This window comes from Palaemon carinicauda, chromosome 37 (assembly GCF_036898095.1).
Source record: "Palaemon carinicauda isolate YSFRI2023 chromosome 37, ASM3689809v2, whole genome shotgun sequence".
NCBI lineage: Eukaryota > Metazoa > Arthropoda > Malacostraca > Decapoda > Palaemonidae > Palaemon > Palaemon carinicauda.
This window is the reverse complement of record NC_090761.1, coordinates 60,726,795-60,752,512: the sequence shown is the minus strand read 5'-3', so window position 1 is coordinate 60,752,512 and position 25,718 is coordinate 60,726,795. Positions and strand designations below refer to the sequence as shown.

General features: G+C 39.7%; 1 protein-coding gene across 3 annotated transcripts in view; it reads left to right on the top strand.

Moving 5' to 3' along the window:
- The window catches only part of stck (LIM zinc finger domain containing stck), a 58,802-nt gene that overhangs the window by 20,102 nt on the left and 12,982 nt on the right, over positions 1-25,718 (top strand). For 2 of the 3 annotated variants that reach the window (XM_068361287.1, XM_068361286.1), the window contains 3 exons: positions 22,551-22,664; positions 24,275-24,387; positions 24,741-24,933. In XM_068361287.1, coding sequence (XP_068217388.1) covers positions 22,561-22,664; positions 24,275-24,387; positions 24,741-24,933 — 410 coding nt within the window. In that variant the 5' untranslated portion in view covers positions 22,551-22,560. Of the gene's footprint in view, positions 1-17,548; positions 18,229-22,550; positions 22,665-24,274; positions 24,388-24,740; positions 24,934-25,718 lie in introns of those variants that run through there. The other variant, XM_068361285.1, reaches the window with a different exon arrangement.

The following is a 25,718-nucleotide window of genomic DNA, read 5'->3' as shown; positions in this document are numbered from 1 at the left end:
CCGTTGGGAATGTAAAATAAATAGATCGAGAATAAATGTTTAAATCGATCAATCACAAAGGAAATAAAATGAAAATCCCAAAATAATATATCCGAAGTTATAATTATAGATAGTAACGACAGGGGCACCTACAGTGTCCCATAGTAGGGTAGTAACCCAAAAAGATCCGGGTGTTCCGAATTCTTAAAATAGACCGGTATGAAACCGGGACAAAAGGCTATGAACAAAATTTCGGACCGGTATAATAACCGGGGAGAAAACTTTTCATAAATTAACTGACATTGTCAAAATAATTCCATAAAAGGTGAAGATCATCAATGAAAAAATATTGTCATAGCGAGAAATATACTATCCCGTCGCTACTTGGGAAGTATAGAATAAAATACAGATACGTGAGTATCCCATAATAGGTTAATAACCTAAAAAGATCCGGGTGTTCCGGATTCTTAAAATAGACCGATATGAAATCGGGACAAATGGCTATGAACAAAATTTCGAACCGGTATAGTAACCGGGGAAAAAATTATAAAAATTAACAGACATTATTGAAACAATTCCGTAATAAGTTAAGATTATCAATGAAATAATATTGTCATAGCGAGGAATATACCATCCCGTCATTACCAGGGAGGTATAAAATAAAAAGGGATGAAAAAGGATGCAAAAAACAGTGATGAATAAATATAATCAAACCTAGTTCCGGGGCCCCCGGGGCCGGGGAACAAGGTTGGTAAAATAAACTTAAAGTAACTTAAAGTAACTTAAAGTAAACTTAAAGTAACCTAAGATACATCCTTAAAATATATAAATAGAAAACTCCAGTTATGATCTAAAACTAATGTCTGTAATTGAATAGGGCTCCCGGAGGGAGGATATTAATCAAAACTGTGTCAGTGTCAACAGATCTTGTATTTAAGAGCCCGGAGGCTCCGATGTCTGATGACGGGAGGGTACCACGGGAGAGCGCGGGGGGAGCCAATGGAACCCCCACTACCCAACCGGAGGTACCGGGACGAAGGTAATGATTCATGTAGAATATAATATAATGATATGGGATATTAATAAGTCCTATGCGGACGATAATAGCAGGAGGTACCGTAGGTGGGGACACTCCTAATATAGGTGCTCATTCTTACAACCATAGCTAAAAGCAAAAGTTACACCAAGGTGCAGTCATACCGACTAATCACGTGTGATAGTCCCCGGTGGTCCCGGCCCTCCCCCTCCCCCGACCGATGGCCAATCGGGGCGACGGGAGGGGAGGAGACGAAACCGCCCGGTATGAATGAATGAGACTAAGTCACACCCCGTGGGTACACTCAGTCCTCAATATGTCGGAACGTTGAGGGAAGACTGAGGAACAAGCATACTTGACCCGTATGTCATAACCAACAACCATCGAGTGAGAGGAAGGGTGTACACTGGAGGAGGGGGGGATGGAATAGCCTCCCCAACCTGTGGGGGGGGGGGGGGTATGGTACCGGGGAATCACCAGTGCGTAGTGGTAGACAGGGCTACCAACTGGAGATCCCCTCAACATGACATGAAAATCCCAAAAATATGATCATAACGGAGTAAAGCAATAAATATAATATCAATGCACAAACACATAAAAATAATTAATGAATTAAAAGCGAAATCACGTAAGTAAAGTTAGGCATGCAGAAATAATATGGCGAGAGAGGGACTCGGGCGAGTGGTAAGGGAGGAGCATGACGCAATCAGCAGATGGAAAGCAGGGGTACCAACCTAGTTACTGAAACGGTAGATCGAACAGTAAAAACAACAAAATACGCGAGAGTCCCACTCGAACCAAATGTAAAACTATGTGGAGCGTAATAAAACTAAAAGGTTTAATAATAATAAGTGAGATGGTCGTCTTCCTAGAACTAGCGAAACAATCTCAAAGGTGACGCAATCCACCAACATGCACGAATGCAGGCATACCAACATAACCTACTCCTTGATGAAACGCTAACACTGATATCATAGGATAACATAAAATTAATGCTAGATGAAAGCATAAAGACGGTGTACTATATAAATGTAAGGAAAAAACTCCTAAAAGTTCGAACAAATATTAATGACGGACGAACTAACGAGAAAAAGGGCAGAGCCGAACCATGAACGGTAAGAACGGGGACGCCGTTCATATATAAACACTTCACAATTAATAAAAACAGAGGTTACACTGCCCAACCTCGCTAAAACTCATGGATAAAGTACTTAACTTCGATGGGGTATCATGGGAATCGGCCATAGATTATAAAATAATGATAAATCCAAGGTTAAACACGAGAAAAAACATGTTGGACTTAATAACAACAAGTGCTATAAAGGAGTGACGTCACTGGCGTGGGTTGGGTTAGTGGTAGTAGTGTTGATCGGCACCTCGCTGTGGCGGGGATTTTGAAGAGGAGATATCTAAATGGTGCGAGACCTCTGGTTGTGAATTATCACGCCCCAGTATTTTATACCGACACCTTATATAGGTGAGCGAGCTGGGTTCAACCTGGCATTCCTATGCTTTTTTTCTCTGGTAATATATAGCAGTTATATTCCTTAGAAATAGTGCTCTAGGAGTATTTCACTGGGCGGCACAGGTCGGAGCCCAGAAATACTGTTATATGAAATAGGGATGAAAAGGAAGAACATGAAAAGATGTCAGAATGGTACAAAATTTTTCTAGAACAGTCCTTAAATTAAAGGTTGTTGGCTTACAAAGCAAGAAAAAAAGAAAAAATGTATTTTAAAAAAATGCATAGCGCAGAAATGTTACACAAGTACCGTAAGCCGGACTTTAAAAAGTGTCTGCTTACCCACAAATGTATTTCGCATTCTGAATGGTAGCAGAATTTTATTATGTAATAGGTCAGCCATAGCAACCACACAATGGTTTGTAAAGATATGAAACGAAAGAAAATTTTGTTATTAGATTTCATGGATTTTTTAAGCTTTTGTTTTTTATGCTTATTGATCAATACTTTTTCATTATAATGTTATCATTATGCTATACATTTTCCTATTAGATGTTAGTTGTTTTTAAGTCAGTTATTTTCATAACAAATCAGAGAAAATTTTTTATGCTTTGAATTTATATTGTAATTTGGATGTACAGTATTGTTTAAAATGATTTACTCTTATTTTTTTTTTTGTACTTGTGTATTGATGTCCAGTCAATGACAGTAAATTACGATTACTTAAGCTTTTGGGCGAGTCTTCGTCTCTTTCAGGAGGATTTCTTTCATCTAATGTGTCACATACTGTAGTTTTGATTTTGTGTATTTTACCTTCGAATAGATAATGCTATTAGCTGCAAGTCCCAACTTTTGACCTCTGGATAGAGATTGATAAAATTTTCTCTTGCTGCCAGTCCCACCGACCCCCTCCTCCAAGGTACTAATACACTGCTGCCCACCTGCTATGTACACCAAGGCGAGTGAAAACAGGAAATTCACAGCAGTAAACCAACAACTGAGATTTAGAGTTATTCATGCTGTGCCCAAGTATACACACCTGTGGAATTCTCTTATGAATTAAGTTTTTTTTTTTTTTTTTTTCACTTATGATTTCAGGGTTGTCTTACAGTGATTTTCCTTTCAAAGTCACTTACTTTAGGTATGTTTTCCGTTGGTCGTTTACCAAAATACTGTTTTAAATGCAAGACAAATAAGGTATAGTATATTTGAACACAGGTGCTCCTCACTCTGTTCCTTGTGGTGGTTCCGATAGTTTCTTAACCCTTATTTGCCCTTAATGTGTAGACCATAATTTCAATGAGATGAATGCATATCTTAGATTAGCTTATTCAGCAGAGTTTGTTTTTGATGTTTTACTATGGGTTTAAAGAACTTGAGAGTATACAGGAGGTCCTCAAGTTATGAATGAGATCCATTCTTAAGTCAATTTTCATCTTAAATCAGATTAATATACGTAACATACTGTACATACATACATACTGTATATGTATAATATAGTTTAAAAAAGAGAGCAATCCCTTACTATTCGTAAATTACTGTACTCTAATACATACTATACAATTTACAAATACCTGTACCCTATACAGTATTGTATCTACACAAATACAGTACTGTAATTAATACATATAGTATTTCCTTACCTTTATTCCTGTGGTTGGCCTGTACGCTGGAAGGGGCGTTGCAAGTGGTCGAGAGAGGCTTATTTGGTGGGGGAAGTGGAAGTTGTCAGAGGAGCTAGAAGAGGAGCTGGAGAGGTGCTGGAGGTGGTGTTGAAAGGCTACAGAGATAGAGGGTTGAGGTTCAGGTCCAGACCTCTCTATCTTTTTAAAGTACATTGCACAGTTTGCCTGCTGGGATTGCATCCTCTTCTCATCCATGATCTTTTAATGTCTCACAGCATTCATGAACCTATCCTGGACACCATAAACCTATTGATGCTGGGATCCTATACCTTAAACTTTGCCTTTGCTCCCTCTATCAGGGCAAAACCTGCCAAGGTCGTGTCTGTAAATTTTTTGGGCTCTGAGATTGGGGTGTCTTTGTCTTTTGCAATCATCTGGCTCTCCAGCTCCAATTAGGTCCATGTCCACAACAGGCAACTCTTCTCCATGAGATGCCAGGAGGTTTGTGACATTATCAGCAACCACCTAAGGTCAACAACCTTCTTAGTGATAGCCTCAACTGTTTCCTCTAAGCCAAATAAATCCTTGACAAACTAGGGGCGAAACTTCTTCCAGACAACATTCATGTTGGTTTGCTTCACCACATCCCAAGCTTCAGCAATGTTCTTGATGGCAACTCGGATGTTGTAGGACTTCTAGATCATCATTTTTTAGTATGATTATGAAGTAATGTATTTTCCAAGGCCTTAAAGACATTAGGTCACATGTTAAGTTTATAATTTCTTGGAACTGTTTGTATTGTGGAGGAAATAATTTCAGGAACTGTTTGTATTGTAGAGGTAATAATTTCATGTAGATCACTTGTCCAGAGTTGAGCAATTTAAAGCAATATTCTTGGAGTTTGAATTGGTTGCCAAGAGATGTGTTATGACATCTTCATTGTCGATTGATTGATTTAAAATGCTTAGGCACCCTGACATCGAAGGTCATTGACGCCGATATAGTTGGTTTTAAATTAAGAATAAAAAGTATTCAATTCTCAAAATGAAATTCAAATAGCTTTCATAAGACCTGCTTTAGAAATCAATCTGAAAATACCACTGGCATAGTAGAACACTTCCTGTCCAAGAATCTTAGCAAGGATGAACCAGCCTTCCTCACCTCGAGCCTCAAACCAATATCTATTTCTTTCAGTGCTGTAAATGGGACATTCAGTCAACAAATTCCTCACTGTCAAAGGTATTATAGATATAGAAGACTGAAAGCTACATTATCTCCTCTCTCTTCTCATATGGTGACAGTAATAGAGGTGAACAAAGTAAGCAGCATAGGAAATAATTATACTTTTTATCAGGGGAGTAGCTATTCTACCCTTCTACATAAAAGTCTTCATCTAGGTCATATATGAAGTTATAGATACTGTACTTATATCTACCTTCAGATCAGGTTAATGTTATTTGAAGTTTGGATGATCATCAGCTTTATTTTGAGTGGCTATTCAACAAGAGTGCAGATAATCTTAATTTTTTATTCATCTAGCAATGTACAAAATCAAACAGAATGGTAATAAAATTTCAAAAATACAAACTGCTTTGTATTTATAGAACTCTCTTGACCCCTTCCATTGGTCCTTATTTTTTGTGCATAGTTCAACAATGAATACATTTAATAAGTGAAATGGAAATTTTCCTCATTGCTGGGCTCAAATAGTTAAGTAACATTAGTTGAGTTGTTCTTAACTAGGTATTGAGGTGTAAGGTGTGTATGCATACATGAAACTGCAAAATATATCTAAATTTCTTATGCAATACTCCATCGTCATTCTTTATACTGCGTTGCATGGTAATAGCCAGGAGGCATCTTATTCTGCAAATTCTTTGCCTTGGTTGCTTTATATCTTATTTACTTTATTGTGGTTTGAAATTCTTCACTATCTTTCGGCTGTTATGATATTTTTGGGGTGCCCTGTTTCATCAAATATTGCCTTGCATGTTTTTTCCATGAATGGATAGGAGAATTTTTTTTTATTTCTAAGATATACTGTACTGTAGTTAAAAAGGGATTTTGACGAAGGAAAAATCTATTTCTGGGCGAAGAACCTGTGTGGCCCAGTGAAATGCTCCTCTAGCACCATTTCTAAGGCATAGATATTGCTGAATGTACCAAAGAATAAAAAAAGAGATGCATGGAATGCCAGGAATAAACCTAGCTCGCTCACTCATTGCGTGTCGGTATAGAAAACTGGGGCGTGATTGAACCACGACCATACATCCCTCACCAATTAGACCTCTCCTTCATCAACATCCCCCCTCTCTACCCCTACATCTCCCCACCCCCTATCCTCATTCCTCCCATCACCCGAAGCTTGGACCAACCAGGGCGAGGGAAAAAGGGAAAGGGTGGGTTTACTGGGCGACACAAGTTCCTCGCCCAGAAATAAATTTTTCCTTCGTCAAAATCCCTTTTCTGGGCTCGACCTGTGTTGCTCCGTGAAATCATAACAGAGAAATGGTACAAGCTTGGGAAGAGTTAAACACAAGGGACTGAAACTATAAACATATAATGCAAAAAGAGAGTTTAATGATACAAAAATATTTATAAATATAAAACATAAGATATGCAAAACAGACGGATAAACTGGGTAAACTCTCAAAATGAAAATGCCATTACAACAAATAAAAATACAAATTCCAAGCAAACAATGTAAACTGAGGTAAGGATGCACATCAAAAAAATAACAAGAACAGTAGGGGAAGTAGGCAAGGCAGGCTAAATCCACTCCTTATAAGGAGACAAGATAAAAAAATATAAGGGGGAAAGAAAAAAGGACCTATTTACAATGGTTCGTCTCTATCCGGAGGAATTATACTCCCAGCTACCACTGTCGCAAATTTAAGGGCCTCCAAGGATTTTAAATAGTGACGCTTAAAGATTGTAGGAGATTTCCATCCGGTATACCTTTTCAAATCTTCAAAATTCATGTCATGGAAATAATTAACTGAGGTTACCACAGCTCGGACATCATGGGCATGAGGAACCAAGAGAGGATTGGCTTCTTTAATGAAATAAAGTATTTGTTGCCGAATTCCCTTTAGGGAAAGAGTTCCGCCACGTTCCCGAATAAACAAAGGACCTGAAGATGTAGAAGTAGTTCTACGCAAATAACCTTTGAGAGTGTAGACAGGACACAGGAAAGGATCCTGAGGAAGTGGAACAATTTTCCACGGGGTCCATCTAGACTGGGGATCTTCATTTTTAGCTAAGAACCGTCTATCCGGCGAGAGTAAGACCTCCCCAGACGGAAGAAATTCAATGTGACCCGGATCTCTGGATAAGGCTAATAGCTCAGATATTCTAGCACCGGAAGCCAAACTCAACAAAAATAACGTTTTCCTAAGGATCGTCATGTAAGAGCAAGAATCATTATCATTATCAGAAGCCAGCTTAAGGACATCATTGAGGAACCAAGAAACCGCAGCAGGTCGAGTTGCTGGTTTCAATCTAGCACAAGCTTTGGGAATGGATGCAAAGTACGAATCCGAAAGGTCAATATTGAACCCAGATTGAAAAATTCTCTTCAAGGCGGACTTAATCGTGGTAATGGTCCTTGCAGCTAAACCCCCTTCAAACAAAGTTTGAAAAAAGGTAACTACTAGATTGGGAGTCATCGTTCTAACATCCGAATCCCTCATAAACTTGGCCAACTTCCTAACAGCAGAATCATACTGCCGAAGAGTAAAATCCCTCTTATCCGACTCCAGGAACAAAGTGTTAATAGGATCGATAGCAGCATCCTTCTGAGCAGAAAATTACATGAAGTCCATAAAGTTAGGGCACTCAGAATTCTTGAGGAAGCTGACACACTGCGAGTTTGTACTGTTTGAGACAGCAACGGGTTGGGAAGCCGTCGAGGCTGGAGACCCAGCTCCGCTAGGAGAGGAAACCAATTGCTCTTCGACCAGATGGGGGCCACGAGGGCTATTTGACCGTGGAAAGACCGAAGCCTGTCCAGAACTCGCATCAACATGTTGATCGGAGAAAAAAGGTAGATCCTCTGCCAGGTGTTCCATTCGAGAGACATGGCATCCGTGGCATAAGCCTGAGGGTCCAGGTTGGGGCTACGTAACACCGGAGTTAGTGGTTTGTCTTCGTGGCAAAGAGGTCCACCTGGAGACCTGGAACCTGCTGGCAAATCCAACGGAATGATTGGCGGTCCAGAAACCATTCCGATTCTAAGGGAGTCACCCAAGATAGGGCATTGGCTACGACGTTTCTGACGCCTTCTAGGTGAACTGCTGACAGATGCCAATGATTCTTTGCCGCCAAGGAAAAGATGGTAATCATCACATGATTGATGTGACTGGATTTGGAGCCTCCTCTGTTGAGGCAATGAACCACCACGGCGCTGTCTAGAACCAACCTGATATGCTGATTCCTCGACGGGGAGAGCTTCTTCAAGGTCAGGAAGACGGCCATGGCTTCCAGGATATTGATATGCATTTGATGGAAGGTCGCTGACGACCACAAGCCCTGTACCTCCTTGAACGGGGAGTAACCCCTCACCCGGTGAGGGAGGCGTCCGTATGGACAATCAACGCCGGGGGAGGGTACCGAAGGGGCACCGACTTGGCTAAATTCTTGACTTTCGTTCATGGAAGGAGCCTTTTCTTGAGAATAGCTGGAATTCTCTAAACCTTGTCCCGGAGACTGACGTTCACCCTGGACCGCCACACCCGGTTGATATCCTTCAACCTGGCCTTCAACATAACATCCGTGATGGAAGCAAACTGGAGAGAACCCAGAACCCTTTCCTGGTTCCTCCGAGACGTAAATTTGGATCCTAGAAACTGTCTTGTGGCCCTTGCGATCTCCTTCTGTTTCTTCGGGGGAATCGACAACTTGTGAGTGTCCAGATTCCATTGGAGTCCCAACTATTGGAAGCACGATGCCGGAACCAGGCGAGACTTCTTGAAATTTATTCGGAACCCTAAATGTTCCAGAAACTTAATGACTTTGACTGTCGCCTCTCGACATTCTTTGTTGGTGTTGGCCCAAATATGCCAATCGTCCAGATAGGCCACCAACTACGCCCTGGGCCCTCAATTCTTGAACTACCGAGTCCGCTAGCTTCGTGAATACCCTTGGGGCTATGTTGAGACCAAAAGGCATCACCTTGAAAGCAAAAGCTTGATTGCCCAGCTTGAAACCAAGAAACGGACGAAAATGACGTGCTATTGGAACATGATAGTAGGTGTCAGTAAGATCAATAGAGGTGGTGACGGCTCCACGGGGAAGTAAGGTCCGTACCTGCAGGACGGTCAACATATGGAACTTGTCGCATTGAATGAAGGTATTCAAGCAAGACAGGTCCAAGATGACCCTTCGTTTGTCGGAGTCTTTCTTTGGCACGCTGAACAAGCGACCTTGAAACTTTAAATGCCTGATCCGTTGAATTGCATTTTTGAGAAGTAGATCTCGTTCGAAATCGATGAGTTCCGGCTCTGGATACTGAAAAAAGCCGACCGATGGAGGGGGTCCCTGAATCCAACTCCACCCCAGTCCGTTGGAAACTATGCTTCGAGCCCAACTGCTGAAGGTCCAATTCTCGCGAAACAAGTATAGCCTTCCCCCTACCTGCGGAGTCTCATTGGATTGCCGAGGGCCTGCCAACTCGGCCTCCACAGGGTCCTCGGCCCCTTCCAGAGACTCGACCACCTCCCCTGTAGCGAAAGGGTCCTCTAGACCTACTTTCCTTTGGCTGCCTATTATATCCCTGCATCAGGGCATGAGACTCAAAAGCAGGGTTAAAAGCCGGCGAAGTGGAGATGGAAGTCGAAGGCTGAGGTGGTTGGCTCACCAGCACGAACTGCTGCTGGGGTTGAGTTTTAGCGGGGGATGCATGTCTCACCTGAGACAGGCACAGCCTGAACCACAGGTTGAGGTTAGGAGGCCTGAAAAGGGAGAAAACGTCTAGCCTTTTTCCTACCCCTCAACTGCGGGTTAGCCGAGTCAGACTTAAAAAGGGATTTTGACGAAGGAAAAATCTATTTCTGGGGAGAGACCTGTGGCGCCCGGCGAAAAGTCCTTCTTGTATACCTTTTCTGATAAAAACCTTCCAATTATACCAGAGAAAGATAAAAGCATGGAATGCTGAGGTTACAACCCTCGCGCGAGCACCTTTTGGGTGTCGTGTATAAAGCAAAGGCGCGTGAAATCCACTATTCACAGGTTGTCTTCCATTTAGTTAATTCCTTCGCCAAAGGGATGGGCCGATACAGAGGCCCTAGACACATCCCCATCGCCGCACCACCCACGCCACGACGCGAGCGCCATCTGAACAATATCCTTCTTTTTGGAATTCAATGTGTTGAATTGTTTCGTTGTGCTCTCGGTCTTTTTTATCTATCGTGGATTTATTTTGTCATGTCCGAAGCTCCATCTTCACACATTACAATGTTAAGTACCATAGTTTGTTTTGACAGTATTTTATTGTACCGGGCTTGTGTTTTATATCCAGTATAGTCTGTTTTATTATTTCCCGTCTGGCCTTTCATGGCGGCCATTGTTTGTTCACTTGTTTGGGAATTCATCTTTTTCTGCCCGTTTAGTACTCAGGATATGATGGCTACTCTGATCCGCGCCGGAACTCAGTTCCCTCCCCCTTCTGCCCCAGACGCATCGAAGCTGCCGCCCTTCGATAAAAACAATCCTTGGCGGTTTGCTTTGCATGCTCCATTCGTAGATGGCTCCCTAACTCTGGAGGGCATGGGCACCCGCCCTCTAGAGGACCTGGAGTTCTATCCCCCGGGCCTAGCATTCCCGTTCAATGGTTTTGTACGGTTAAAGGAACATGCATTGGTCCGTATGGACAAGGTACCGAAGGAAACGGTCATATTTCCAAAAGAGCAGGCCCAGGCTATCTGGGCCAGAACACTATCAGAGTGGGGGTGTATTAACTCTAAGCTCACCCCTCACAAGGGTTCCTACACTATTTTTACGACAGCGGCCTCCATCTCTTTGCCGCTCATAGACAAAGTCACAGAGCTGACTATACAGGCCATCAAAGAAGGCTCTTCCATGCCGGCTCTCAAGGAGACGGACCCCACCTCTTTGCTTATTCCGGGTTCCTCGGCAGCCTGGGATGCTGCGGCCTCTACCTTCACGGTGGGGAAACTAGACCCGGACTGTGCCTCTACTCTTTTCTCTGAGAAGCTTCCCAGATTAATAGAGAGTCTTCTCAAAACTGAGTTCGAGACCCGTACTAGACTTGCTAGGTCCCTCCGATCCATCACCTCCATGGAGTCCCTTGCATCTCTTTACCCAGAGGAAACGCTGTTCAGAGTCGCCACAAAGAACCAGCTGCTATCCTACCAAATAGATCTCCATGACTTCTGGTCAGCACGGGTTAGTTGCAGGAAGTTCGTTCTGTCGGAGGCCACCATCAGGCATGAACCGAACAGACTGATAGCTTCCTCCTGCTGGGGTAAGACCCTCTTCCCTCAGACCGAGGTGGATAAGGTTCTTCAGGACGCAGCGAGGGCAAACCAGAATTTGCAGGTAAGGTGGGGTCTCTCAGCCAAAAAGAGGTTCGAACCCCAGAGACACACATTCTTCAAGAAGAAGCTGAGGTTTAGTCCTTACAAAGCGGCCCGGGGTACCTCGTCCCCACAGCCTTCCGCGGCCTCGACTTCTCGACAACAGGCGCCTCCTCAGCAGGTAGTCTACCTCGCTGCTCCCCCTGGTACACAGCCCAACCCCTCTTGGATGCCCTCACCTGCATACAACCCTGCCTACGAACCCTCCGGTTCCTTTCGTGGATACCAAAGAGGGAGTTCCAGAGGTAGAGGACAGTTCCGCCAACGCGGCGGGCCCAGAGCAAGGGGTTCCCGTGGAGGGAGGGGCCCTAAGTTCACTCCCTCCCAATGATGTGATGCCGGTAGGAGGGAGACTTTATCACTTCCGGGATCATTGGACCTTCAGTCCATGGGCTCACAGCATAATATCAAGGGGCTTGGGTTGGAAATGGTCACAGGGATCCCCTCCTCCACCGGTGACCTTCTTCCAGAGACCCACTCCCATCCTGGAAGAGTACACTGCGGAGTTACTCAAGAAGAGAGCAATCAAGCGGGTTCGATCCCTGAAGTTCCAAGGCCGCCTGTTTACAGTCCCGAAGAAAGACTCGTCGGCGTTGAGGGTAGTTCTGGACTTGTCGAAGCTCAACTCTTACATCCTTTGCGACAAGTTCCGTATGCTGACTATCTCTCAGGTACGGACCTTACTTCCCCGTGGGGCCGTCACCACCTCTATCGATCTTACCGACGCCTATTATCATGTCCCAGTAGCTCGAAACTTCTCTCCTTATCTAGGCTTCCGTCTCGGCAAGAGAGCCTTCGCATTCAAAGTCATGCCCTTCGGTCTCAGCATTGCCCCCAGGGTATTCACGAAACTGGGGGAGACGGTGCTCGAGCAACTCAGACACCAAGGGATACAAATCGTCGCCTATCTGGACGATTGGCTCATTTGGGCCCAGTCGCACCAGGAATGCAAAAGAGCTACGTCGAAGGTACTCCATTTTCTCGCCAAACTGGGCTTCCAAGTCAACCTCCGGAAGTCACGCCTACAACCATCAAGCCTCTTCGAATGGTTAGGCATCCGTTGGGACCTCTCAAAGCACAAGCTCTCCCTTCCTCCCAAGAAGGTGAGGGAGATAGCTTCCAAGGTCAGGAACTTTCTCAAACACAAACAGGTGTCCAGAAGAGCTTTAGAACGAGTCCTCGGCCTACTCCAGTTTGCCTCACTGACCGATCTCCTATTAAAAGCCAAACTCAAAGACATCAATCGAGTTTGGAGAAAGAGGGCGTCAATACCTTTAAGAGACAAGACCTCGAAGATCCCCTCTGTCTTGAAAATGAGACTACAACCATGGTCCGATCGGAGGAACCTCTCCAAGTCGGTTCCTCTACAGTTCCCCTCTCCACAAGTGACAATTCATACCGACGCGTCTCTGAGTGGTTGGGGGGGTTACTCCCAACATCAGATGTGTCAGGGCTCTTGGTCACCCGCCATGAGACAGTTCCATATCAATGTTCTCGAAGCCATGGCGGTGTTCTTGACCCTGAAGAGAATCTCCCCTCCGAGGTCGACCCACATCAGAGTAGTCTCAGACAGCACGGCCGTAGTCCACTGCCTCAACAGAGGGGGGTCCAAATCACCCAACCTGAATCAGATCCTGGTCACTATCTTCACCTTGGCAGCCGACAAAGACTGGTTCCTGTCAGCAACTCACCTAGCAGGAGTCCAGAATGTGATAGCAGACGCATTATCCAGGACGAGCCCACTGGAATCGGAATGGTCCCTGGACATGCACTCCTTCCGGTGGATACTCAGGCTGGTTCCAGGTCTCCAGGTAGATCTATTCGCGACCCGACTCAATCACAAACTCCCGTGTTATGTGACACCGAACCTGGACCCTCAGGCTTATGCCATGGACGCATTAACCCTGGATTGGAACCATTGGCAGAAGATCTTCTTATTCCCTCCAGTGAATCTTCTACTGAAAGTCTTGCACAAACTCCGCTCCTTCAACGGGGTAGTAGCTTTAGTGGCACCTCACTGGCCAAAGAGCAGTTGGTTTCCTCTCCTCCTCGAGTTGAAACTCCGTCCCTTCCGGATCCCATTCCCCAAACTGACCCAGGTGGTCCAAACACGGACTGTGTCAGATTCCTCAAGGATAGCCAAAACCCTAACTTTGTGGATTTCATGAAGTTTGCGGCACGTAGGGACGCAAACATCGACCCAGATAATGTCCTCTTTATAGAATCAGACAAAAGGGACTCAACGATTCGCCAATATGATTCGGCGGTTAAGAAACTAGCGGATTTCTTAAGGACTTCAGACCATTCGGTTATGACTCCTAATTTAGCCATCTCCTTCTTTAGGTCCATTTTTGACAAAGGCCTAGCAGCTAGCACTATAACCACCATTAAGTCAGCTCTGAGGAAAGTCTTCCTGGTTGGGTTTAACATTAACCTGGCGGAGTCTTATTTCTCATCTATTCCAAAAGCATGTGCTAGGCTTCGACCTTCGGTCCGTCCTCAAAAGGTCTCTTGGTCTCTAAATGATGTCCTCAAACTGGCCTCCGACACGGACAACGAATCCTGCTCTTATATCACTCTTCTTAGGAAGACTTTATTTCTAACAGCTTTGGCCTCGGGTTCCAGAATCTCAGAACTAGCAGCTCTCTCACGAAACTCAGAGAACATGGATTTCCTCCCTTCAGGTGAGGTACTTCTTTCACCAGACAGGGCGTTCCTAGCTAAGAACGAGGACCCCCAAAATAGGTGGTCCCCTTGGAAGATTATTCCTCTTCTCCAAGATACTTCTCTATGTCCGGTCACCACTCTCAGGGCCTTTTTAGCCAGGACTGCTACCCGATCGTCTGGCCCCTTGTTTATCAGAGAACAAGGAGGTACCATTTCCATACGTGGCATTAGGCAACAGATCCTATACTTCATTAAACAAGCCAATCCGGGATCATTTCCCCATGCTCATGATATCCGATCGATAGCTACCTCCATCAACTATTTCCAGAATATGGACTTTGATAACCTTAAGAAGTACACGGGTTGGAAACGCCGAAATCGCCCTCCCCGACACTTAAAAAACTAACAAATATAGGATAAAGAACGGTATCAGAACAGAGTGAAGTGTCTGAAACCGACCAAAGAAACACGACTACAATATGTAGAAATGAATCTAACATATTCTGGCATTCCATGCATCTTTTTTCTCTGGTATATTCAGTAATATCTATGCCTTAGAAATGGTGCTAGAGGAGCATTTCACTGAGTGACACAGGTCGAGCCCAGAAATCAAATACTGCACTGCTACCTATATAGAAACTTTCACATTTTACATTGCTATCTCTGACCACCTTTTTATGAGAAGACCTACCAATAAGTTTATTGTAAGTGTGGGCAAAGCATTAAGCTTTTCATTACTAGTTTTTATATCTGTTTGTCTTAGCCATTTGGATCGTATAATATCAAGTCATTAAGAGCCTAGGAAATACTGTAAATATGGTGGGAAGAACACAGGAAATCCAAGTACTCCACCAAAATTAAGGGATTTTGACGAAGGAAAAATCTATTTCTGGGCGAGAGACCTGTGCCGCCCAGTGAAGTTATATACCTTAGAAATGATGCAAAAGGAGCATTTCTCGGAGCGGCACAGGTAGAGCCCAGAAAAAAGCTTTACTTGGAAAACAATGGGAAAGGAGGAGATTGTAATATGTATGGGAAAATGAAAAGTGAAGCTTCTGTACATTATTACCTTTATCAGAATTGGTTGCTGAAATAGAAGAGTTATTGGTAACATTGTGAGCAACAATTCTGCAATTGCATGAAATTACTAAGAAAATGAATAATTGAGCTCATTTGACCGAAAAATTTTAAAGTACTGTATATTATAAAGATACAAATTTCTTAATGGTCTATGGCACAATGACATAGGTAACTATGCCTCGCAAACACTCAAAGATATTGCATTAAAAAACTTGGTTAGATTTGCTTGACCTACCAAGAAAGTTTAATGTGATTAGCATCTTTCAACTTAGCCTAAGGTAATTTAAGATATGCAATCATCCTAAAGTTATCAAGGTCTAGACATTGATGGTTAAAGAAACAATCATAAGCAATGCTAAGAACACACAAAAAAGGGAGCTGACTGTGCAAATGTTTTTTAAGTTATTTATCTTCTGTGAGACATACTGGAGTTTATTCACAAACTGTACTTTTACATGCGAGCGTACTGTACGTACACTGAAACATACCCTAATACCTAGACCAGAAAATCAGAAAATAAAAAGTAATATTGCGAGAGCAGCAGAAAGATCGTCGTAGGGATAAACATGATGCCATAATTATGAATCATTGTTGTTGGTTTTCACAAGGAATTCTCTATTCACTTGCCTCTTGGTACATAGCAGGTGGGTGGTGGTCCCTCACAGGGGATTGGGAAATAGCAGCAATAGATAAAACATTTTTATTGAGGTTGTCAAGTTGGCACTTGCTGTATACTGTTTAGTATAGCATTTTCTATTTAAAGGTAAATATGGAAATAATATATTTTAGTTTAAAAATTGTTTCTTATTTCTATAATACTGGTAAACCACAGAGGTCCTCTTTGTTATTGCAGATTCTTTTTATAAATTGACTCCTTTTCCAGATAGAAAAAAATATTATTTTAGTCTTTTCCAGATAGAAAAAGTATTTTGCTGACCAGCACTTTTATCTCCTAGGTCTCTTGATTTCATTAATGTGAAGAAAAGAATATAATTTATAACTTTTTCTTTTGTTTTTATTTAATTTTATATCAAAGAACAAGAATATAACTGATATTCCATATTGTATCAGGCGATTCTCTGGTAAGCTTACAAATTTTTAATAACTGCTGTGGAAGTATTGAGAAAATTTACTTACCAAGAAGCTTTAGCACTTGATGAATGAAAAATAGTTTATATTAAAGAAAAAATGATTGGTATAATAATTTACCTCTGTGCTGTGGTAGCTCAGTGTTTGGGGGTGGGGGGTGGGGGTGTGTTTTTATCGTACCAGAAGAGATAACGGATTTAGACAATACCTTTATCAAATTTATGACTCCTCTTGCACTGTTATTTAACGATGTAATGCTAAGGGTATAGTATGTTACACACTTCAGCGCGGTGTGTTAAAGCTGTACATTTCAGTCCTACATGTTAAAGTTACATCTCCGAAAGAACTAGGGATTTATATCTACTGATCATTCTTAATAATAAAGTACGGTCTCTTCAATGAGAAAGCATACAAAAGATTTTAAGTAACGAAAAATTCATCTCCCTCTCTCTCAGCATTACTGTTTCATCAGGCTTAGCAAAAAGTTTTAAGAGTATGAGAAACTTAGAAGGCATTCTTATGATTTCTGTCATTAAAAAGTTCAGGTTTGATTAGGCTCTATTCCTATTTACTGCTGCTGTAATTTTTTTTTATACCTTATCAGGTATTGTTCGGATGTGAAAGTGATAGATGGTATTGAAATCATTTTTTCATATGTGTGAATAATATTATGTAATTAGCAGCAATATTTCTAAATTATATTGTATGGTTATTTGGCTTGAACAATTCTGTTTCATGCAAGTACCTGAGGTACCATTATTTCTTTTTATCTTTTACTTCACGTTAGAGTTGTTAAAGTTATCGGTCCACAATCGTTATCAGTAGTGGGTGCCGGTAGGAGTTGATAATACTTTGAGATAAGCTTATGTTCAGATCTCAGTAAGGATTACGAGAGCATTGAAGTTTTTGATATGCTTATCAGTTTCAGTTCGGTAACTAAATTGATTTGGAAGAAGATAGTTTTCAGTGAAGTCTTCATCTCGGTTACATTGGAGTGTGTTTAGTCTGTTTACCTCTGAGAGCTTAGAAGAGAAAAGAATGCGTGATTATTTTGATATAGTACAGTATAGGGGTTTTTCTAACAGTGATCCGATATAGATTATTAAGATTTACTTGAAATAGGTTTCCAAACCTCTTCAGCTCATACCTTCTTGGGGTAGAATATCTAAAGCTTGCAGAAAGTAGGTTTCACATCATAGCCGCTGTCACTTTGGACAGTTTATATAGAGTACAGTACTGCAGTTGATTGAAAATGTACAAGAAGAAAGAAAAGATAAATTTGAATTTAGAGGATAGTCCTCTTTATAATCGTCGAAAGAATATGGAGGCAATGGATGACCAGTGCTGGGCACCTGCAGAAAGTGCGAGTAATGCAGAGAAGCAGGGATTAAGTAAATCCTTTATACAACAAAATGAAAATGTTAAGCCTAATAAGAGAGTGAGCCCAGTATATGACACTCCTTACATACCAAAGCATAGCTTGCCTCATATGGCCCCAGTTCAGGAGAGAGCTGTGGATAGCGAGTCTCATATTTATGAATCGATTAAAGAACCTGAAGATCCTGGAAGCACAGAACTCTTGAATAAGATTGACACTCCTGTAATAGAAAGGCAATATAAAAATCTTTACTTAGAAAACATTGACTTGGAAGAAGCTCTCAAACAACGGCCTCCAAGTTTTTCACCGCCAGAGAGGTAAGAAGAAGCAGGCTTTCTACATTTATACAAGACACTATCACATCTGTAAATGAGACTATATTAAATTTGCTTTGATGTGATGAAGTTGCTGTTGTAGGAAATCAATATTTACTGTCAGCACATCGTGTTTAAGAGGGTAGTGGGAAATTGAACCAAGGAGATAAAGCTAAAAATTCATTAGGCTATAAAGTAGATTCCTTCTTAATAAAAAATAAAGTTGAACGTTTTGGTATATTGCTATATTTTGAGAAACATACACTGGATCCTTGAAAAGTCTAACTTGATTCTTTCCTGAAGGCTACTTGAACATAAGTTCAATTTTCCCATAAGAATGATTGTAAATTGAATGAATCAATTTTGTAGTTAAAAGTCATTCATTAGACATTTTTACTTTAAAAGTTTATTGTGCAGTACAGTACTTAATGTATGAAATTTATGAGTAAATAGATGCAATGCTGTAATACAGTTGGTTAAAATTTATCACCTTATCTATGGTAAGGAGAATTGATAGCCTAATTGGGAAGTGATAATTGAAGTAAAGAAATTATTGCAGTCTTCCTCTTCACTTTTTTTTTTTTTTTTTTTTTTTAATTGTCGTTCTCACAGGGTTCTCTCAGGGTTTTCCACAAACTGTACCTCCTGGTCACTGAATGTCTTTCCAGGCCCCCAGTGCCGGACTATACGATCCAAATTCATTATTTCCTTGAATCCAAGAAGCTAAACACCAAAGTAGGAAGGAATCATATAAGGACAGTTGGATTGAGGCCATAGGGCCTTTGTAAAGAATCTTACTTTACTTACTTTAAGGACTGCTTTTCTGGTCCTATATTGCAGGGGAACCCTACTCTCTACAGGACCTTCACAGTTATTTTATCATATATTCCAAGGTATTCAGCATTTCACACTGCTTATTCCTTTTTTATTTTCAAATCCACATTATTGAAGCAATTTGAAATCAAGAAAGTCTTCAGTTTCCTCTTGAAAACCTTAATATCTTCAGTGATTTGGATGTCTAGTGGGAGCTTATTGTGTAGTTTTAAGGCCCCATATGTAAAAGCTCAAGAACCTACAGTAGACATTTATCTTGGTTCCAATAATTTGAAACCATCCAAGTATTTCCATGTCAACTCGATTTGATGGATGCACGATATGTAGCAATTCTCTTAGATATTTTTGACGCTCAGTTCTGAAAACTTGTTGGGTTATTGTACATATTTTAAACTCAATTCTTGCTTTAAAAGGCAGCCAGTGTAAATTAATTAGTATAGGAGTGATCCTTTCTCGGGGTGGGACACCTTTTATCAGATTTGCTCCTCTGTTTATTATGTTTTGTAATTTCTAAAGTTGCACTTTTGGCAAATTGTGGTAGATGAAGTTACTGTAGTCAGTCCTGGTAATATCACAGTTTACCACAAGTTACTCTACAGAATGTTCATCCTGGCACTTCTTTTTAAAAGCAATGTTTCTAAGATGATATCCAGCAGTTTTTACTACATTATTTATATTGGCATTGAAAAGTTACTGTCAAGAAATACTACTATATCACAAACTTATCGGGACAGTTGTTATTTATGTTTATTTGAATACTGCCCAAGTTGCTTAGACTTTTTCTTTCCAACCACCATAAACTCAATTATATTTTCATTTAATTTTAGTTGTTTGATTGTCATCCATTCCCTAACACTGGCAAGAATTTGGTGTAGAGTTTCAGTAGTGAAGTAAAATCGTCTGCAAATAGTTTGGACTTCACTCCATGCCTTTGTGGTACTTTCGATAGACCAATAGTATAAAGAATAAAACTGGGCCCTGTACACTCCCCTGAGGTACCCCTCTGTTTAATGTTTCATATTAGGAATAAGAGTTTCCAATTTGCGCATAGTAGTTTCTTTCTGTCAACCAATTAGTCTTTTAGTTATTCAAAGCTTGATCTTCAGTACCGATGGACTGAGGATCGTTTAATTGCAATTCATGCACAATTGATTCAAAAGCAACGCTAAGATCAATTGATATTAGAATACCACTTTTGTTTTCATCCATCATTTCAAGCATATTTACAACAGAACAGATAGCCTTCTCCGTAGTATATAATTTTCTGTAAGCATACTGGTAATCTGGCAAAGCTTTTATTTCTTTTAAGGGACTAATTAGTAGTTGAAATAAAGGATAGATTCGTGATAGGCATATACAAACTTAATTCCTGATAATCTAGAGCACATTTCAGAACCAGTGTAACTATAGCCATCTTCTCAGATTTGGGAAGCTTACACTCCTCGATGCTTGTATTTTCTGTTACACAAAGCAGACAGTAAGCCTTACTCATTTATAGGGCTAGTTCTAAAGAAAGACCCTTAAAAATACCATGAGTAAATGGCAATTCATACGAGTGCTTGTTAAGAAAGTAAAAAGTTAACGCAATCACCATCTCAGATTTAAAAAACATTTTTAGGGATGCTTTGAAGTATTTGGTTTTACAAAGCTAGTGATATTTTAGTGATGACTATATAAATGTTCTATCAGTTCACTGATTTAACCTTGAGTACTGGTTCTTTTTCGTATAACTTTTGATTATAGGTCTTTGAGTACTATTCTTATAATGCATGCTGGTCAAATTTCCAATAGCATCATTGAGAAGAAATTCATGTGCAAATGGCACAGGGAGAAGCTCAAATAAAATATTATCAAAAGTTAACAACCAAATATTTCACCATTAAATAAATGAGACTTGTCGAGTCTTGGACTAATTAGTGAATGGGAATCAAAGTTTGTGGAGGCTGGAAGAAGCCGTTATTTACACACCCAGTGTTTACCAGCGTTTCGCTCCCAACCAGTACAAAGGGTTTACGAATTTCATGCCAAGATTTTTTATGTTATCTTTTATTTTAGTCAAAGCTTTCAATAAAAGAATGAACAGTATGTTAACTCCTGGAATGTATCAAAATGAAAATTATTTAAAGTTTAAAAATCATGGGACTGTGGAATTTGGAAAATTAAAAAAAAATCCTATAGCTTTTGGTGAAAAAGGAAGAAAGAAATGCCTTGTAAGATTTCAGACAAGGTAAAAATTAAAATTATGTTGGTACTTGTGTTCTTCATGCCGAACTCGGTTGAGTCCCTCGTCAGGCTGGGAGGAACGTAGGGAGGAAAGGTCCCCTTTTTTTCATTTGTTTGATGTTGGCTACCCCCCAAAAATTGTGGGAATTGCCTTGGTAAATGGATGGATTTGCATTTTTTGTTTTGATTAGAATCAATAAAATATCTGTAATAACTAGATATATCACTATCAAAAGTTCATCTGTTATTTTTGGCTATTATTTTAAAAATATTAATTCATGGAAACTATGAGTCCTAGTACATGTTTGGTACATCTTCAGTTATTGAATAACTACTTCCTTTTCCCGCTGGTCTGTTTGTATTTTAAACCACTATACTATAGACAGATTATGTCAATTGTTTCCAATTAAATGTAGCATTGTATTTTTTTAATGTAATGATATTCACATGAAGGTTCGGGAGTTTGTTTCTCCTCACTATTTCATATGGTATGTTTTCTTTCTCACCCCGTTGGATTTTTTATATACTGTAAGCACATTTTGCATTCCATACTAGATTTTGCTGATTAATTTAGTCAACTGATAAGGGCATTAGATTTTATACGGTATTTTGTTCAAGTCCATTCCTATAACATCAATTCTAGATGAAAATTTACAGAATTTTTAGCTAGAGTTTATAAGATACCTAAAATTCTATTGACAGTTTACCTTTTATTTCTTGACTACATTCTTTTTAAAAGGCATAATTTTTCACAGCTTGGGTACAATGGTTAATTATATTATCCATTATTTCTTTTTTTTTTTTTTTAAAGTTCACTCCCGTTTCTCCTCAAGATCTTTTTCCGGGCTTTGGCTGATTCTGGATTTCAAGTTCCATGACCTTTAATGAAATTTATTGACTCATCTTATTCCTTTCAAAACTACTTTTACTTCAGTCCTGCGGGGAATCCTTACTGTATATCCTATTCTTTGTTTCTGTGATGTTTACAGTGTTTATCTTTTGTTCCTTGGCCTGTCCTCAGAGTTTTGCTGGTGGCTGGTTATTCTGTAAAATGCATTGTTGCCGAAACTCATGTTCCCTGTATATAATGCACTAGTCAGTTGAGTTAATTCTAGTGCAGTGCTTTCTAATACAGTAGCTGCTTTATTCTTGTATTTTTAGTTTACAGTATGATATTATACATTATAGTATTTTGACCATTTTGATTCCTGCATTCAAAAGAAGGTATACTTTTGAAGTGAATAACACCCTTTGGGTATATGTTTCAGTTTACACATCATGTCCCTGAATTCCATGACCTGCACTCGTTGCGGGGAAAGCTTCGAACCCCAGGAAAAGATTGTCAACTCCAATGGTCAGCTGTGGCACACTCAGTGTTTTGTGTAAGTTGCAAATTCAAGTTCCTTTTAACATATTTAGATTTAGAAATTATAATATTTGCTTATTACGTTTGTGTTTCTTAGGTCATTGAAAGATTACTGTAGATTTTACTGCTAATGAATCCACAGAACATGTGATGTACTTCATAAGATCATCATGTACTCTCATGAAAACTAGAGGAACTGTTTCCTGTGTATTCATTGCATTAGAGATCTCATTCAAATGGTGGTTCACACATGAAGCAATATTTAAAGTGTATTATTGTTTTACAGTCCTTTTCTTTTATATACTTAAAATTTGAATAAGGATGAACATGCCTGATTTACAACTTGCTCAATTTATTTTTATCTGAACTTAGGATCAAAATCTTGAATGCCATATGCAGTAATGAAACAAAGAATGAAGAAAGAAAACCTACATAAAGTACGACGCATATTTGCACTAGACTATTAAGTTTTACAGTTCTCTACATGTAATGTACAAGGCAGTAGTAGTTAACTCGTTTACTGTTCAACTTTATAGTGCAGTACAGTATTGCATTTTTTATTCATTCTATTCATCAAGAATTTAAAATATCCAGAAATTTTGGATCATCTCTATACCGTTTTCAGTAAATATACTGATGTTAAGTTGTGAAGATAGGATTTGACCAACCCTTGAAACTACTGCAGCCTGTTGAAATTAGGAATATGATCATGCCAGTTTGGCATTTATTTACACAAGGTAAATACTGCTATATTTAGATTTATATCGAGGAAAGGCTACAGGTAAAAGGAAACATGATATACATAAGAGAGGGTCAGCTGCTGCAGGTTGATTAATGCATATAGATGTATTTATGGTTCCCCAGATCCCAAGAATTAGCTGATTTGCAGCTCATAACATCTCCCAAACTTTACACTTTTGAGGACTGTCTCGTATTATTTTAATTATCTTATTGATTTATCTATTATAGGAAACTGCAAGAAAGGACTATATTTTTTAACTTTTATGCCATGCTGCAATGAGGGTTTATAAGCTTGTTAAGCTGTATTATGATCATTGTGTATCTGCTTGTTAAGCTATACAGTACTGTATTATGATTTTATGTCCGACTGACTGATTTTCATCCTGAGTAGTGTGGGCCATAGATGGGGCCAACTCCTCCACTGCATTGAGAATTGTCAGTTGCATAGAGTACCTGAAAATCATCCTTGTTCAACGATTCGATGATATAGTATTTTAATGGGTTGTCCTTTGTATGATGATTTTGCAACGTAGTTGTATGAACCCTAGTGTTATATTTAGTCTGTCTTCAAGTTGAGTCTAGGAGCTCCACTCCTTGTCCAGTAAGAAGACAGTTTTTCCCCAAAGTTAACCTCTTTTCAGCTCATTTAGTTTAAGAGCCCCTATTAGTAGAGACATTTATTTAGTCAAAAGATTTCATTTAATTAGGAAAAGACATCTTAAAAAGACAACTTGTTGCTAAAAATAAATTCTTTTGCTCAAGTGAAATAAATGCGTAGATTTATTGAATACATATGAAATTATATAGACTGAGATTTTGCTAATTTTTTGTTTTACCCATTAATATTTTACATGATAATTTGTTAAAAAATCTCATATTTTCTAGGTGTGCTCAGTGTTTTCGACCATTTCCTGATGACATTTTCTATGAATTTGAAGGACGAAAATATTGCGAACATGACTTTCAAGTGTTGTTTGCTCCATGCTGTGGCAAATGCAGTGAGTTTTCTTTCACATTTTTTCTACTTTTACTTCTATTTAATACATAATTGTTCCGTAACTGAATACAAACCACGCTATTTACATGGGGTGATTACTTCGGCGCAGCCGATGAAATCACCCCATGTAAATAGCTAGGTTTGTATCGTTAGGAAAAATACAAATTATCTACGAATTTGTCATTTTTATAGCTTTATTAATTTTCATTCAAGAGCCATTTCTTTTTGGACACCTGATTGAAGTGCATTATTTTCCAGAGTGTTTTTTGCATATACTGTACTCAAGATTTACAGTATAAGGATTTTTCTTGGTCTTGGCACAGTCATATTTTAATATTTTTTTCAAACATGCAGATGAATTCATCATTGGTCGTGTAATTAAAGCCATGAACTTCAACTGGCACCCTCAGTGCTTCACTTGCGAACTTTGTGACAAGGAGTTGGCCGATTTGGGATTCATCCGTAATGCTGGTCGAGCTCTCTGCCATGAGTGTAATGCCCGAGTGAAGGCAGAATCGCAAGGGAAATACATGTGTCACAGATGCCAGTAAGTTGATACAAAATATATTTATTTTTTTTTTTTTTTATGTTTTGTTATTCATTTAAGTAGAATGTATTATAAAAAGAAGAAAAAGAAATTTGAAAGGGTTAGGGGAAACATACGGTCTACCTTTTATTTCTGCATCTCTAGAGGCATTTCACCTAATTTACCCTCCCAAATTATTTTCATCGACAAAAATCAATACACGGACTTATGGTGAATACAGTAGTTTATAAAATGTTTTGATTTTAGTTGCAAAGGCCATATAAGTGGTTATGTTAAAATTCATGGTGGTTGTCTGATGTATATAGAGGGAAAGAGCCAATCAAAATATCTTGAATGATATTGCATTTGCAATTAGCCAATTGTTTACCTGGGTCAGTTGCATCATATAAATTTTTGTAATTTATAAAAGTGGAGCTTTGAAATAACTGCACTGATCCTCATAGTTAACGGTATCCCAGACTGGTGCAAAACATGTGTTTGTTGGGTGCATCTAGATTGCTTTGCACAAGGATATATAATGCGTCAAAGTAATTGGATACAATGCAGTTATAGAAAGTTGTTCATATAGATTTTGAACATACAATTTTATGAATAGTACTTACCTGGCAGTTATATATATATAGCTGAGTCTCCGACTGAGCTATATATATATAACTGCCAGGTAAGTATTCATAAAACTTTGTTTTATCATAAAAACTCCATATTGATAAAATAGACTATGAAATAACGTAAATATACTGGATACATAAAAAACCAGGATGAATAACTGAATTAACTTCATTTTA